This window comes from Triplophysa rosa, linkage group LG2, assembly GCF_024868665.1.
Source record: "Triplophysa rosa linkage group LG2, Trosa_1v2, whole genome shotgun sequence".
In the NCBI taxonomy this organism is placed as follows: Eukaryota; Metazoa; Chordata; class Actinopteri; order Cypriniformes; family Nemacheilidae; genus Triplophysa; species Triplophysa rosa.
In genome coordinates, this window is record NC_079891.1 from 14687130 (window position 1) to 14703931 (window position 16802).

Genomic DNA, 16802 nt, shown 5'->3' on the forward strand with positions numbered 1-16802 from the left:
AGTGTTACTGACAGTACTGCTAATGTGCTAAATTTGACACTTTGGGAATAGGGCTCATCGGTTTTGACGCCATCAGCAGATTCACTGTTAGTATATCCTAACACAGCACCTGACTTCATGTACCTTCACATGAATGTATTGAAATGTTTACAGTAAATAAGAGAAGAGATATATTTATACAGGTATAAAGAACACAAAACAACCTCCCCAGGGAATACGATGTGATTGTTTCTTTAAACGTAGGGAATGGCCGCGCATAATGTTTTTTTAAGGTAGTAGATCTACGTTCTGCCTAAGAAAGCAGCATTTGACTAACAGAACAGCTGTAGTGAGTCTTTAATTTCATGCAAGCTTGTAAGTCACTGCAACAGATATTGTAAATAGTTTTAAGAGTTGCTTTCTTACTCCATTTGAAGCCAGACATCACCTCATCTGAACCAGTGAGATGCACTGGAAAACATTTTTTGCTTCTTTAAGTTTTTAAGGTCAAACTGTCTTCACAAGTCATTTCAAAGCACTAATCTAAATTTTGTCAATGTCTTTAAATTAAATCAACTCTTCAAAAATAAGTTAAAATTGCTTTTAACTTATTTTGATAAGATAAACATCAACTCAACCACATGGAAAAAAATACAGACTTGTAAAGCCAATTCGACTGTATGTAGGCTAAAAACTATAAATTTATGAATCTCTATTTATTATTATTTCAAAGTCATATTTATTATATCAGGATTACAACTATTTAATGTCTGGAAATCTGACTTAATTGGTATTTTACATAGGAGAATGCAATCAAATGTATTTGAGTAAAGTAGAATTGATTTAATGTTTTTGCTTTTCTACCTTTTTGTTTCTATTTTCATTCTCTGAATAAAATTGTTCTTAATTCTGTGACCTGCAGAAAACAATTGTCACATTTACATACAGCAAAGCCCAATTCAATATCTGCTAAAGCTAAATGTAAAATAAATTTTCATTTGTAAAATGTATACACACTTTATGGAGTTCTCATGTTTCCATTAAAATAATCTGTAAAACATATAGTCACAGCTAATCTCTTGTGCAGGTGTTTCATACTTTGTTCCTTTAGATCAATGTACAGTTACCCTGTAAACATAATGCTCAGTGTAAACTCTCTTAACGCTCTTGTACACAAAGGCTTCTTTCCATATGTTGCTAAAATTACAATTTGAATTGGAATTACATTAATCTAGTTTCAGTTTAGTTACTGTACAAATGTTAGAATCGATTCTTCAGTTTAAGAACAAAAAAGAGATGTAGTTTTCTAATAACATTGTTAAATTCAAAGGCCTTCTACCAAAACAATGATAATAAAGTATTGATTATTATCTTAAGCTTTGATTAAAATTCTATATTTTTAAAGATCTCTATCAAAATATCACATTTACAAATGTTTTTTTTTTGTTTAAAACAATTTTATTGTCACCTTTAAAGTTGCAAAATTAACATTTACATTTAAATACTCTACACATTATGATGTATGATAATGCACAACATGCATGTCTAAAATATGTACATTTTTAAATATACAGAAAAAACAGCACGTTTTGTTTTAGATTTCATTTGCTTGCTTCCAAATTCTTGATAGCTCTCTTTTATAAATTTCCATATACGTATGTAAATAAATATACAATTAGTACCAAAGTTAGCATGTACATTTGAGATTATTATTATTCAACAAGGCTTACTGGGATGTCCGATTTAAAGAAAGTGAAGGTCTTTTTAATATGGCCTCCACTGAGAATGACAGAGACTCTCCTGTGGAAACTTTGGCGCTCCGTGGCTTTGCTACAAAGTCCTTTACTGCTTTTTCAGAGTTTTTGATTCCGACTGTGTCTTTGCCTGTTCCCTCTTTGAACTTTTTGGCTGCTTCCACCAGCAGTTCCTTACAGTACGGCCCATTCACTTCTGGATTTTTTTCATTTAATTTCTGCTGTATGAGGGAATGAAATGAGTTGAGCTTCATGGACAGAGTGTGCTTGGCATTGTCTTTGCTCATGTTGTTGGACAGAATGTGCTTGGCATTGTCTTTGCTCATGTTGTTGTACACATGCTGGTTCCCTGCATGTGAAGGTACATTTGAAAAAGCTTGTCCGTACGCCCTCTTAGGAGGCGAAAAGGCCGAGCGGGCACTTCCATTGTGGCCAAGTCCTGTCTGTGCTTCCCCAGGCCCTGGCTGGTGGGCACATGGCTCTGGGGCCACTCGAGATCCCTCAACTCTGGACGATGCACCCTCTTGCTCTGGCAGGTGACTATCGGTGGAGGTCATCATCTTTGGGTCCCAAACTGCTCCAGGTTTCATGTTCTGGACCGCCGTGGCATTAAGGAGACACTGCTGGTATAACAGGGCATCGCTTATATTGCTGCTGCCCCGTGGCCACATCACGAAGCGTGGTGAGAGCGGGTACTGGCGATAAGTGGTGGCTACGCTCACATTAGAGGAGATGAGCTCCACATTTGCAGTCGTCCCGCCCGAGGCAGCATACTGCAGGGAGAGGTCCAGACAGCCGGGCAGGAAGCTGCAGAGATCCTTGGGATTGGGTTCAACCGTGGAAGGGGCTGAAGAAGACGAGAAGGCTGTCTTGTAGGAATCATACTCAGCAGCATGGACCATGCTGCCTGGCAGGAAGAGAGAAGCAGAGGACGACTGGCTGGACTCGAGAAGCTCCCGTTCTTTATACTCTCGCTCTAGCATGATGGTCTCCAGCTCCTTGTCAGCAAAGGCTCTTCTCTTTCTCATACGGTCGCTCAGAGGAGGGGGCAGAGCGGCATTGGCACCCAGAAACGGGTCAGTCTGGACTGGACGGTATCCTGCGTGGAAAGAAAGTATATGGTTGGATACTAGAAACAATGAGACAGCCACTCACTACTTTATTAATAATGAATGACTGTGAAGGATTACTAAATATGTTGTAAAACAAAACAACTTTTTAATTTTCGGTTTTATAACCACGTTTGTGTCAATTCTACTGTGTTATTTTGAACATTAATGGCATGCACAGCATTTAACAAAATGTTTTTCCTGAATAAAGTGCACATGAAAAATTTTATACAATATTATATAACAGTAAAAGATGCTGTAATTGAGAGAGGCTTACTCCATGAAAATATCCAGAGAAGAACCAAAAGAATAAATTTGAAAAGAGAACAGAAGTCCAAGAAAGGCTGAGAGAAGAGGAGAAAAAAGAGGTCAAATTAGTTTTAAAAGAGGAAGGAAAAGGGGGGAGAATGGACAAACAGATTAAAGAAATCTTGACGCTCTGAATAAGAAGTTAGTAAGAAGTTGTAAGACGTTTTTTTACTCACCTTCCAAAATACTTTTAGCCAGCATAGTGGATGGACGGATGTGTCTTTGATAGATAGTTCGTCTTTCCACTTGTATGTGTTTTCCAGATATCCCCTTCCTGTCCTAAAATTGTAAAATGTACAATTTTTTTGTGTGTGTTTTGAGCTTGTACAATATTGTTAAAGAATGTGCTTGTCAGTCAGTTCTCGTAATATTTGGAAGCTTTTGCCTTTATCATTATTTAGTTGTACAAATGTTTTCAACAAAAAGTAATGTCAATGTCCAAATGTTTTTTTTAATCTTCAGTAACTGTCTCACCTCTGTGGCTTGTTGTCTTCGCAGTGCTACTTGTGCAGCCATGACCCGCTGTCTCTCCACCACCAGCAAGCAGTTCGCGCACTGACAGTCTCTCCATCGGCAGAATCTCTTGTGTCCCTTCAGGCAAGACACGACGCCGTGGTTCCGACACCGAGCGCACTTCGGTGTGCGGCTCAGTTTGCGCTGGTCTCCAGAAGTTAGGTTTAGGCTGCTAGGTTTGTCTTCGTCTTTGCTCCCCGAGTCTTCTCCTGTGGTTGTAAACACCGCTTGATCGTCGCTCTCGGTCTCCAGGCCCTCTACGTCTATTTCAAACTCCGTGCCAGAATGATCCGTCATGTTGAATACTCGATGCTGTTTAGAACAAAACATTGGCTTATTTATAAATAAAGTTTTATAAATTGACTTTAATCACGTGCACGTAAAAATAAGTGAAACTGTTATTATTCAACTACTCTACAGCCATCATACTTTGTAAAGATGCTTACCCTTTAAAACACACCAATCCAGCCTCTTCAGGACTAGAACAGTAATCTTCTCCTCTTCCAGAGAACTATTCTGACGAGATTAGAAAGCACTGCTCCAGGGTGAAATACGTCACTTTAATCAAAGCTCGCCATGCACATCAGTAAAAGACATACAGACTGTCTCATCTGTCACACTAAGATGTGATGAGCGCTTCTCTGCCTTTCAACCCTGGACACCTCATGTAAGATCCGCGTAGCAAATCTGGCAGAGCCAATGGGACAGCGCTATTCTCAAAGAGCCAATCAAGACACACTGTCTTTGACAGCATGTCCTGATAGGCTCGATGTGAACGTCGCTGATCCATTGGCTGGAGGAGAATCGCTCTCTAAACTCTTCATAAATTCCTAATGGAGTTAAATTACAAACAAAACATTTCTAGGAAACTATCAATTAATCGCTGAAAACTGTGGGGGTTCAGCTGTTTAATACGACCAGCTTCAGCCCTTATGCTGCTGTGAAATTCGTTGGTAATAATCGGATTGTATGATAATTTGCTTTCATAGGTGCAATTGCATTTAAATTGTGTTTTAGTACATTTTCAAATCTATTAAAAACTAGTAACAGTTGACATGCGTTTAAGAAAAGAATGAACAGGCCCACACATTTAGTCTATGCTACTCTATATTGTACTCCCTTGCATATTTAGTCAACATAATGTTGTTTATTTTATTAAATGACCGGCTCCTATTTGCAAGTTACGTTGTAATTTTTCGTTAATGTGCTTGCAGTGGCTAAAGTAACCACTAATTGAAAATATTCAAATTACAGTTGGTGAATGCAAAATTGGTGATGGATTTTCATTTTTATTCAAATGCGCCTAACAGCGTTGACTTACAGGTGTTTTTTGTTGTTGTTTGTTGGGTTCAAGACATACGATAATTAATGTGTAAAAATGTAAATGGTAGGCTAATGGTTTGGAATGGCAACGGGCATATTAAAATCATATACATTCTTTAAAAAGTGTTTCTTAAAATGAATTTAGGTTAATGTATTTTTTTCGTTGACCTCTGTGCTACATTAAATAAATGTTCACCACTATATTAAATCAAATGTTAATTCAAAAATATATCGCAGTGTTCTGACAAATTAGTTTAGATGTTAACAAGACAGTAGTTCTACTGTTACAACAATTACTTTTTCGTTGGCGTTGACAAATGCACAACCATGAGGTGATGCATTTACAGACTGTTTTCGGCTATTTAGATTGAGCGTGATATGACAGTTGACACAACAAGCGATACTTAAAACATTGACTAAGCATGCGGGAAGGCTACACAAAACACAATTCTCTTTGTCCCGATCGACCTACCATGTGTGATGTTTCTCAAAACAAAGTAAAATCAACTGACACTAAAGAATGTCTACTGTTCATGATGGGTGAACTCTACAGACAGCAACATATGCGGGACGTAAGAGAAAAACAAACAGCAAAATTCACAGTATTTTTATACCCACAGCGATATTTTGTACAGAGCGACATGTATAATTCGTGCAGAAGTGATTGATTTAGGCTACGTCATTTGTCAAATTTATTAATCGGTAATCAATTATTATCGATACCTGACGTCAAAAATACACTGGTTGGCTAATTTTTCGCCCCTCATTGTTTTCGTATAAAAACCAACCGCATTGAAATTATTATAATAATTTAGAAAATAATAGGCCTATATTTTAATATATTAGAGAAGATTTAGAATGTCTGAGTAAATAATTCACAACTCTTTTGAAATGTCTGTAAAATTACTATTTGACTAGAATATTTTTAGTGCGTAGCCTACCTCATTCACCTCAAATAACCTAATTCAGTTTAGCAACACGTTTTCAAGTTGATTTCGATTAATTGTCTCTGTCTGTCTGGTTTTGTCCGTTTTCCTCTTGGACTCGCATGTGGTGAAGATATTTGCCGTGCAGGTGCAGTGCAGCTTTGTCACTCGCCCTTCTTCCCTCTTAATTTATTAGCAAGGTTACGGCCAGCAAACCCAACTGCTACCCAGGGTGCAATTTCCCCACGTGGAATGCTTTCATCTTCTCTTTTGCCTTCCTCTGAACACATTACAGTGCCAAATGGAGAAAAAGATGAGTGTCTTCATTGTTTTGAGATGGGATGAGTGTTATGATACCTTTAACACACAAACGTAAAAGTGGGATTTATTACACAAAAAGAAGTCCTTGGCCTGTTGTTGTCTCAACATTACATATGCAAATATAGACATAGGCTACATTTAGTTGTAATTTAATGTTATTTAATTAGTTTGTGTTAACTTATATCAAAAAGAAAGCTATTACTCTATGACTCTACATTTTCAGTCGTATTCCTGTGTAGTCCAAGTATATCCTAGACCGGACAAAACAGGCCAGGGGGATATATACGGTATTTACACCCGATGATCAGTGACAAGCCAATCCCGCCCGAATGTCTGGTTTGGTTCAGGGTGTGTCGTATGTTACACACTACCCTGTAACCTGATCGGAGTGTAGAGACAAGAGATTTGTGACTTCACTGAATCCCTGTTATGTTAATTAGCATTTCAAGACGCTTGATGGATAGACAACACGTGCAACCTGTTGAATGCTTAACCAGTCATCATTTGTATGTCCAGTTGATGTATACGGGAACGCTGGGCCTTGTTGACTTAGAGGCACAAATTCAAATGTCAGCACTAAAAGTTGTCTCTCGGTTAAGTCAACACATGTGTTCAATTAAACTGCAACACCTGCACATTCGGGCGACCGCTGGTTTAGCATCGAAGACTTCAACATGAAACCTAGATAGGGTTCCCTAACCAAGCAACCACACACAACTAGAAGTGTTTGCAGATTAAGTTGTTATTAATTCCTAAAACGTTTGCATTATTATCCACATGGGTTTGACAGACGTTGTTAATTATTATTGTTATGATTGTATAGGCCTATTGTAATAAAATGTTCACATATCTCCCGACTAAGAAGCATTCTGTTTTACACATTTGCATATTTATATATACGATCAAAAATTCGGAGTTATTATAGGCCTGCCGTAATAATAATAAACCAATAATAATAATACGATTTTTCTTGCTATTATTGTTATAATTAAGTACAAAATACTGAGGCACAACGACTATAGCAGTTTATAGCAAACTACAGTATGGCAGAACTCTCAAATTATTTTTTGTACAATCAAAAGATGATAGTATGGAGTCATTTTTGATAGGCCTATTCCTGCACATACCGCTAGCTTTTAATTAACGCCTCAGCATATTTCCTTTATAAATGCTTGTTTGTCCGTTTGTTTGTTTATTCAGAAATGCGATAGAACACATAGGCTATTTTTAAACGGAGTTACCTATGATTTATTCAAAAAGATTTTGTGAATGAATGTACTTTTATTGTCATGTAAAATGTTAAAATAAACACAGGCCTACTATAATTCAGGTTGTGAATGTAGGTTATCTCACTGACAATCAAATATATTAGTCGCCTGACGTGTAGGCATACTAAATCTGCGCATCACATTGTCCTACAAAATGATTTTCCATTATTAAGAAGTCCCACTAGATGGCGGGGTTAGCTCATTTTTCCCACTCAGTCATATTGGTTGGCGCTCTAGCATTCGCCTATTCCTTCTAAAGAATTACATTTGCGCCATACAAATACTTTAACTCTTTGAAAATGTTTTGTTTCTAGTATAAAATTATTCCGTAATATTCGTAATATTATTATTCATATAAAATTAATCAAATATGTAGTAATACAATATAATGATCAAGTGTGTACTTATGCCTCTTACACAAATCGTCAAAGACTATTCGTTATTCCTTTAAATGTTCTGCATTATTTAACGAAGTCTGATAAATGACTCCTATGGTATTTTGTTATTAATAACTGACCTAGGCTAGAACCATTTTAAGTAAAGGATGACGAATAGCGCCTTCTCTGTGTTATTCGTTGTACATTGAAGAACTGCTTAGGTTTGGCCTTACTGTGTTGATATACTTGGCAGGGAGTTGAAAATTTCAAAAGATAACAACAATGTAATACGAAATGTGATAGTAAACTGAAATATGAATCTATTGTTCTTTGAATATTATTTGACATGTGTGCTTGTGTTTCTCAATTTTTTGTTGCTTCCAATATATTCTTTGATATATTATTTATAAATTCATAATTTGTCATTTATCATAAGACGTATATTTGAATCATTTATCCACACTAACAATAACAGTTTTTAGAAGGTTTATTTGCCATACTTTTACATGCAGGACTGATGGATTAATTCTACATTATATTGCTATTAACAGTACATTTCATGCAAAATGGAAACAGATATCATTTTATCATTAACTATATATTAATGTATCCAGACATGTTGGTCAAATAATAGTACCTTAATGACTTTTTCCAAAAACGAAGTTACTCTTACTCCCCACATGAATAAGCTGGCACAAATCTGGTAGAAATACCTCAGGTAATGTACTGCACATTTTTTTCATTAGGCTCCTAGCATTACAATGTCACTTTTGCATCATCTCGAGAACCCAGTTCAGTGCTCTTTTCCGATCTCCTGATGAAACTACTGGACTGGGCAGAAGTTAAGAGGAGGTATTCAGGATCCTGGAGTCTGAGGAGTCAGATCTTTCATCGTACTCCTCATCTGCAGCATACATGCTCTGTTTGGTAATGACAGGGCAGCTCTCCTCCTGGATGCTGATACGATGTTCCTCGGCGGGCCTGCTGGTAAGAAGCGGCGAGCTGCGTATTACTCCGGCTGAAGGGCCAGAGAATGGGGAGACATACTGTGAGCGCAGCTGATACTGTTGCTGTAATGTCATGGTATTCCACAGAGTCAAGTCGTTGTGCACGAAGGGCCCGGCTTGGCCCCGGCTTAGCGAATTCCTCAGCATGAGTGGGTACCGAGGTGGCTGGGGGAAGCCATGCTGAAGTGGCATGCTAAGAGGGCCCGGTACTCCACCTGGGGACTCTGAGGAAAAGCGCAGGGAATCTGGAACACGGAAGGCCGAACCAACAGACCACTTAGAGGAGACCGGGTAGGAGCTTAAAGGATGCTCAAAGAGGTGGCCGTTTGAGGGAAGAACAAGAGCATCAGTGTTCTCAGACAGGATCTTTTCCGGTTTCATTGTAGAACGGCTGGAGAGGAGGATCTCGATGGCACCGACTAGGTCCCCACCACAGCCCTTCAGGATCAGCTCCAGGACGGCAGGTTTGTGGGCAGGGAAAATCTTTTTCAGTACGTCTAGCGGCGGTCGATTGGCCCTCAGGCTGAAAGGAAGAGATACAGAGCCCGAGAGGCCTTCGATGAGGAGGCTGGGCTCTGTGGAGTATTTGGAGTTGTCAGCTTTAGACTCCGGGTCGGTGCAGGATTTAGACAGCCCAAAGCGAGACTCTTCAGGCTGGGTAGTTGGGTCTGATGTGTCAGGGGTGCAGCACAAGTTAGGTTTGGACTCTTCAGGTGAGCTGACTGGTTCTGGTTCCCTGTCACTGGTATTGCCTCCATTCTCTCCACCTGACTGCTCACCAGACAAGTCATCGCTTAGTTCTGCAAGACATAAATGGACGTCATAAACATGTTATACCATGTAAATACCATGAGGCTTTAAACTTACAGTACATTAAAATGCATGTGCTATTTTCATGGGTATTTCTTAATGCCTGCTGATTCGGTATGCACTTTTAAGTTTAGATTCACCATACTCGAACATTGGCTGATTCTGCAGATAGGAAGCGCAACATCTCTATTGGTCTGTCAGCGCTGCTGTGATTTATAATGGTTGACTTTATTAGCTGTTAACATTTAAACGCTGACTGTGTGGCATTGAAAAATGTCTTGTTGATTGTCCTTTACTACAGTTTTACAAACTGATTACCCTTAGTTTGGAAACATTTCATATTCAATTTAACCTCCTTCGCATCTCAGCAGGACTCTCATCTTCCTCCTCTGTCCTCCCCCAAATTATTGGTTACAGCATTACATATTTGCATTATTAATCTATATGTAATTGCCAGAGCATTTTTATATAAAAAAACACCATCACAATAATTCTGAAATGATAATAATTCTTCAAAGATTCATGGTCTGACTGAAAATAGAGGGAGTGAGTATCGATGCAAATTTCGTTTTCGTTTGATTATTGTCACAGTATCCCTGTTTTATGACTTTACAGATTTGTGTGTTTATTTATTTTATGTACAAACACTGTAACAACAAAACGAAAAACAGTCTGAAAAATGTATATTTAAATTGCGGACTGTAGTATTTGCACACGCACTGGAGTTAATATGTTTCTGCACACTTTCACGTCTCTATAAACTAATGCAATAATGAATAGGTAATTTAGTTATTAATGACTTAATTTATTATCTAATTATATTTATTGTCATAAACTAAATGTTATTTAAATATTTACGTCAAAGTATTTACTGTATGCGTTATTTTTAAAACCCCACACGTGTTGTGTTCTTTGAAGTTACCCCTTTCAGTTTCTTGAAGCATGCAGAGTAATAATGACGATACATTTATTTTTAAAATAGAAGATTCATTACAATTATAAAAAAAAATGTGAAGAAAAAACACTGAAAACGCCTTTCCTCTAAAAAGTGGCATTGTAACGACATTGTTTAAGTAATGTAAGAGATTACCTTGAGATGGTTTAGGAGTGACAGTATCTGCGCTCCATCGCAAGTCTATCTCGCTCGGTCGTGGATTCGCGCTCTGTTCTCCGCTTCCCACCGTGATACCCGGCAGTGCTCTCAAAGACTCCGGGATCAGACTCTCCAAACTCTCGTTCGCCTGCTGCCGTCTCAGTGCCACCTGAGCCGCCATGACCCGCTGTCTCTCGATGATAAGAATACATTTTTCACAAGTGCAGTCCTTAAATCGGCAGTAACGCTTGTGCCCTTTCAGCCAGGAGAGCACCCCGTGGTTTCTGCAGCGGGCGCACTTGGGCGTTCTCTGGAGGGGCACTCTCGGCTGGGACACCGGGCCCCCCATGTAGAGGTAGGGTGCTCCGTAGCCATTCATTTCTCAAGTCGTTTACAGATGTGGCAGAGGCACAAGTGCATCAGATAAGGCGTAGAGTAAGAGTGCTGTCAAGTAGGCAAGAGATCAAGCCCCTCTGATTCTCGCTACACTCGTGATGAGAGGTGTTGACTCTTTAAGACGTGGATCCACCTTTCCCCCAGCAATAAAGAAGTGCATCAGTTCATCTGACACCTACCAATACAAACGAGTAACTATTTCTCCCATCACTGTCACGAGCTGCACTTGAGCTTCGTGCAAATCGCCACCTATACATTGAGCAGTTTAATAGAAAATATATTACAGTTTAAAACATTTGATCCAATAACTAAACTTACGCTTTTAACGTAAAGGTGTACTTTACATAACAGATAGGCCTACTTGTAACTTTGCGCAAAAACTAAAGATTATCAGAGAATTATAACAGCACACCTCCTTGTTGTATGACAACGGACCAATAGCATTTTTTACAACATAGTAAAACGGATTTAACGAGTGCAGCAATTTTCAGAATTAAGTGGGAATGTTGAAAAATAATTCACATAACTGCTGTGAGCTTTTCATGAAAATCCTCAAACCACTTTGGTATTTAGTTTAACCGCACGCTGTGAATCGGAATTAAACACAGGCGACAATAATATGCTGGTTTGCATTTGAATAAGCTCTTAACTTATTCCCATGAAAAATGTTGAATAGAGCGACGTGCTGGAAGAGTTAATTGAGCAAATATGATTCGGACTTGTACCAAATGAGATACAACATGCATTCGATGAAAACAAATTAAGCGAATTTAGGGAATGACATTGAAAAGCAACATTTAGTTTTGTGCGCACATAAACATACATAACCCTTAAATGTGTGGGATTTCAAATCTATTTGGCGCGCGATGTGGGGTGTAAATTGCAGCACACCTTTCTTCAAAACGTTGCCCATCGCTTTTAAAGTCCAGTGAAACTCAACACCGGGCACCCTCGAGTCCCGTTTCTGTTCCTAAATGGGTTTATTCAAGCACGTAATGGGATCCCGGCAGCACAACTTTGAGAACTGGGGGCCACGGTAAACTTCACCACATGAACTCCGTTTCCAGGACTATTAAGCTTTTAATTGGAAAATGGCAGATGAAATTTCAAGGTGACAATAATGCAGCATGCAGTCAACGCATGGTGAGGGGAATTCGCAGCAAGGGGAATGGGAGGTTAGCACAAATGCTAATCAAATTATTAGCTTCTCACCAACACTGCAAAATACATCAAATTAATATACAGCCTCAATAAAAAAGGTCAACAATCAGCTTGAAAGGACAGCATATTTTAACAAACACAAATGAAACGATGTACCAGTGCCAATGTGACATAATTGGTACAATATGCTAAGCAAAAATAGGACGAACCTGTATAAATGCTGTAAATATGGAGTTGTTTTGCGAGACTGTAAACTCAAGTTTTCATTAGTAGTTGAACCTGAAAGTTGATACAAATAATATAAAGTGAAAAATAAGCTATTTTATATGTACCATAATACACGTGAAATAGAAGAATATAATTTGTTGTATACTTAGAGCTCAAAATGAATAGAGGAAGCAGACAATCTTTCCAGATTGCGCCCTATGGTAAATATAAAAAGTTGGAAAATATACCAACATTGTAATTAATTAAGTTTTTGCATTAAACAATGTGCAATTATTCTTGCGTTGGTCCATATTAAAAGGCCCAATAAACGAGTGAATAAAAAAATTCTGTCCCCCCAATATATATATATATATATAGGCTTACATGGTAAATCTCTTTTAATGTTTTTGTTCAGTACAATTCTGTGATTGAAACAATAATTTTAAGATATATTACTGAAGCTTGTGAAAATATTAAATTATTCAGTCATTCAGTTTTAACAGTACAATGTACTTGTAGACTTTCAATACAATATTACATAATAATATAACCCATAGAAAAATATATATTTGGATACTGGCATGAACATTCTTGATGAGTATGTAAGGAAATATAAGTAAAATACTACATTTAATCCTAACTTTTTTCTATAGAAAATGATGATGAGTTCTGATGAGACATCTCTCCCTGCAGCAGACCACTTTAAGCACCACTAGTGTGGTTTATGTTTGTTGAGCCCTAAGGCTGTTACTCTATGAATGAACAGTATAAGTCCTGTCCCAGGACAACAGTTACACCAATACAGTCAACCATACAGAGGGGTATAATTTATTCCATACATTCATATTTACCAACATGCCATATGGCTTAAATTCCACTAAGGAGGTACATTTTACATTTTGCTTATTCAGTGACAGCAAGAAATGTGAATTATTTTATATAAAAATGCTATTACATAAAATAAACCGGATCACAGAAATAATTTGTTGCACTTCAATAAATTATGCAAATACAGTTAAACATTGCTGTTTGAAGCCCTTATTTATTACTGTTATCATTGTTTTAATCATTTGTCTGCCAACAGTTTTCATAGTTTAGTTATTGTTCTTATATATTAAGAAATTCCTGGTTCCAGTATATAATATATTACAAAGTAACATTACTTGTGACAGTAATTGCGTTAGTCGTTTGAGGTAACCTGATTCATGTTGCCTTGCTTGATATATATATTTTTTGTGTTTAAGTGTAAAGGAATTACTAATTAACATCAAACATGTATTCTATAAGCAGTGTTGGGTGTAACTAGTTACTAAGTAATTAGTTACTGTAATTTAATTACTTTCCCCTTGAAAAAGTAAAGTAAAGGATTACTCTTATTTTTTCTGTAATTTAATTACAGGTACTTTTGATGTAATTAAACTAAATACTTTGTGTAATATATGTGTGTGTAATAGTGAAATTGACATCAAAATTCAGAGTCTAACTTTAAAATCTGTGCTTTAATATTATTCTCACATTTGTAATACTTTGGTCAGTTAATAAGAGTACTTTATGTAGTTTAATATTATTTATTTGAATGAATTAAAAGAGCCCTTTCATGCCTATCCTTGAATCACTTAACTAATCAAGGTTAATATAGGATATAGAAAGTAATTAGTAATAAGTAACTAAATACTTTTTGGAGAGAGTAATTTGTACAGTAATCTAATTACACTACTGAATATGTAATTAGTAATTAATTACTTTTTGAGAGTAACTTACCCAACACTGTCTATAAGTGATTTATCCTAGAAAGAAAACAATATAAGAGCTACCATACTCATACAGTTTACACACTCAAACATGTCAAATGTTACATGTACTTGTTAGCATGTTGAGCCAGGGACTACTCAATTGATTTATGCGTTTAAGCCAGGGGTCTTCAACCGGAGGTCCGCGGTGGAACTGCAAGGGGTCCACTAATTACTGTTTACTCACAGGCAACTTTTTGTTAAAAATGTAAAGCATGGGTACAGAAATATTAAAACCAATGTTCACTTTAAGCTGCGGACTCATTGAAGCTCCCGCCTTCCCGCACAATGCAATTTTAACCAGCGTGCGGACAAGGGGGCAGTCGTGGCCTAATGGTTAGAGAGTCGTGACCAGAAGGTTGCCGGTTCGATTCTCAGGTCGGCGGGTAACGACTGAGGTGCCCTTGAGCAAGGCACCTTACCCCTACTTGCTCCCCGGGAGCTGCAGTGATAGCTGCCCACTGCTCCGGGTGTACGTGTGTTCACCACTTGCTGTGCGTGTGTTCACTACTCTCTGGATGGGTTAAATGCAGAGGTCACATTTCGGGTATGGGTCACCATATCTGACTAATAGGTCACTTTCACTTCTCAAAAACATCCATTCAGGCAGTGGAAGCAAGCAATGGAGGAACGTTACATCTGCATCCAGGGCCGGCTCGTGGGGTTGTGGGGCCCTAGGCAAGACTCTAAATTTGGCCCACTAGTGTAAAAATTGTCATAGCACCACAATTTGACAAGTGAAAATAAACATGTAGTGTTTTTTAAGTGCAACATATTAAACAAAGCTGTTACACTGCAACAACTGTATCTGAACATATTTGAACAAAGATAAGTGAAGACAAGGAGTAAATTCTATAGAATTTTACCACATTTTACCTCCACTAGAATAGTCTTTGTGCCATTAAACAGGGTCAGTCATCTCATTGAAGCCTTAATAAAAACTAAGGTTCAAATAAATGTTTAATTGTCCATCTCACAGTAAAATGAAAATGTTTGATGCTGCAAATCCCTTAAAATAATCAAGCAATCTATATTAAAAACAAAAAGAATACACAGAAAAGTATTTAGCCTATGTGCAACAATAACACAATAGTTCTAATGTAATGTCTTAACATAATATTGCTGTGACAACAGGATTGTTTCTATTTAAATAGCTCCATTTACACATTTACTATAAGGGGGTCCCTGCTCCATCTCTCATTTAAGGGGTCCTTGCCCCGAAAAACGTTGAAGACCCCTGATTTAAGCAATGTTACTTGCTTGTTTTCTATGAGATCTGATTATACTCTAAATAGCACATACAGTATCAAAGAATTTAATTTTGGGGGTTTCTCAGTTGTGAAGCAAATTGTACAATATTTCTGAATTTAAAACAAAAAAGAAAAGAACTAAAAATAACAAAAAGTTTTTGATGTTTTTGCACTTTATTTGTTTACCTCTAACAATTATGTAACATTAAAGATAAATAATCCATTTTTACGTATGCTGTTTTTGATTTAAGTAAAACAATATTTTGTAATACTGATCAGTTTTATTCAGCTTCATTTACAGTGACAATGTTTAGACTCAATGTTAAATCTGTAAATTGAACTGTCCATCGAGAGCCCAATAGTCTGCTCTTAAATTGTTGCCCACTGACAGGCAGCCAATAGTTTCAATGTTGTGAGTAATGATGGGACATCTGTCCAGTCAAATGTCTGGTTATTCCCTCTATATAGGCAGATCCTCCAAGGGCACTCAAATAATGGATACGGTGACAGGACTGGACCTCCCAGTCACACCCTCTCCATCTCAATGTGAACAAAGCCAGACTGTTCACTCTATAAACTACTCTATGGGTTCTGATTGACTTCAATTATTCAGTTCAGTTCACGAATACAATTTTAAGATAAACTGAAAAGGATTATGAAGTTATTTATAAACAGACCACAACACTCATCTCAGATTATTTATTTATTGTCTTAATTCTCAGTTTGTTTAGTGCTTAAGGGAAAAGGCTTCATATTGGTTTCAAGGTCTTGTGTTTAATCACATGTTGATATAGTTCACCCTCTTGTCATTTCAAACCTGCATGACTTTCTTTCTTGTGCGGAACACAAAATAAAATATTTTGAAGAATGTTGTTAACTACCCCCCATTCACTTGCATTGGTTTTGTGTCCATACAATAGAAGTGAATGGGTGCCAGTGCTGTTGGATTACCAACGTTCTTCAAAATATCTTCCTCTGTGTTCTGCACAAGAAAGAAAGTGAAGAAATGTTTGTTTTTGGGTGAACTGTCCCCCCATAAAATGAGCAAATACCAAGAATTGACAACTACACTCTTTAAAAAGAAGAGTGCATCACGATGCAATAAAATAAAAAAAATGTCTAAATGGTTCTGAAAAACCTTTCTGTTTTACAAAAAGTTCTTTATGGCGATGTTCTTCAGATTATAAAAAGGTAAGAAAGAGGTGGTTC

General features: G+C 37.4%; 2 protein-coding genes across 2 annotated transcripts; both read right to left on the reverse strand.

Annotated features, from left to right (window-relative positions):
• Positions 1-1448: 1448 nt before the first annotated feature.
• dmrt2a (doublesex and mab-3 related transcription factor 2a) lies at positions 1449-4370 on the reverse strand. The gene is made up of 4 exons (XM_057321133.1): positions 4111-4370; positions 3626-3976; positions 3328-3430; positions 1449-2832 (listed from the first exon to the last, which is right to left on the reverse strand). The coding sequence occupies exons 2-4, from the start codon at positions 3959-3961 to the stop codon at positions 1706-1708; spliced, it is 1566 nt and encodes a 521-aa protein (XP_057177116.1). The 5' UTR covers positions 3962-3976; positions 4111-4370; the 3' UTR covers positions 1449-1705.
• A 4057-nt stretch (positions 4371-8427) lies between these two features.
• On the reverse strand, positions 8428-11353 carry dmrt3a (doublesex and mab-3 related transcription factor 3a). The gene is made up of 2 exons (XM_057327538.1): positions 10787-11353; positions 8428-9686 (listed from the first exon to the last, which is right to left on the reverse strand). Exons 1-2 carry the CDS (start codon positions 11166-11168, stop codon positions 8722-8724), a joined length of 1347 nt encoding a protein of 448 aa, XP_057183521.1. The 5' UTR covers positions 11169-11353; the 3' UTR covers positions 8428-8721.
• Positions 11354-16802: the final 5449 nt, after the last annotated feature.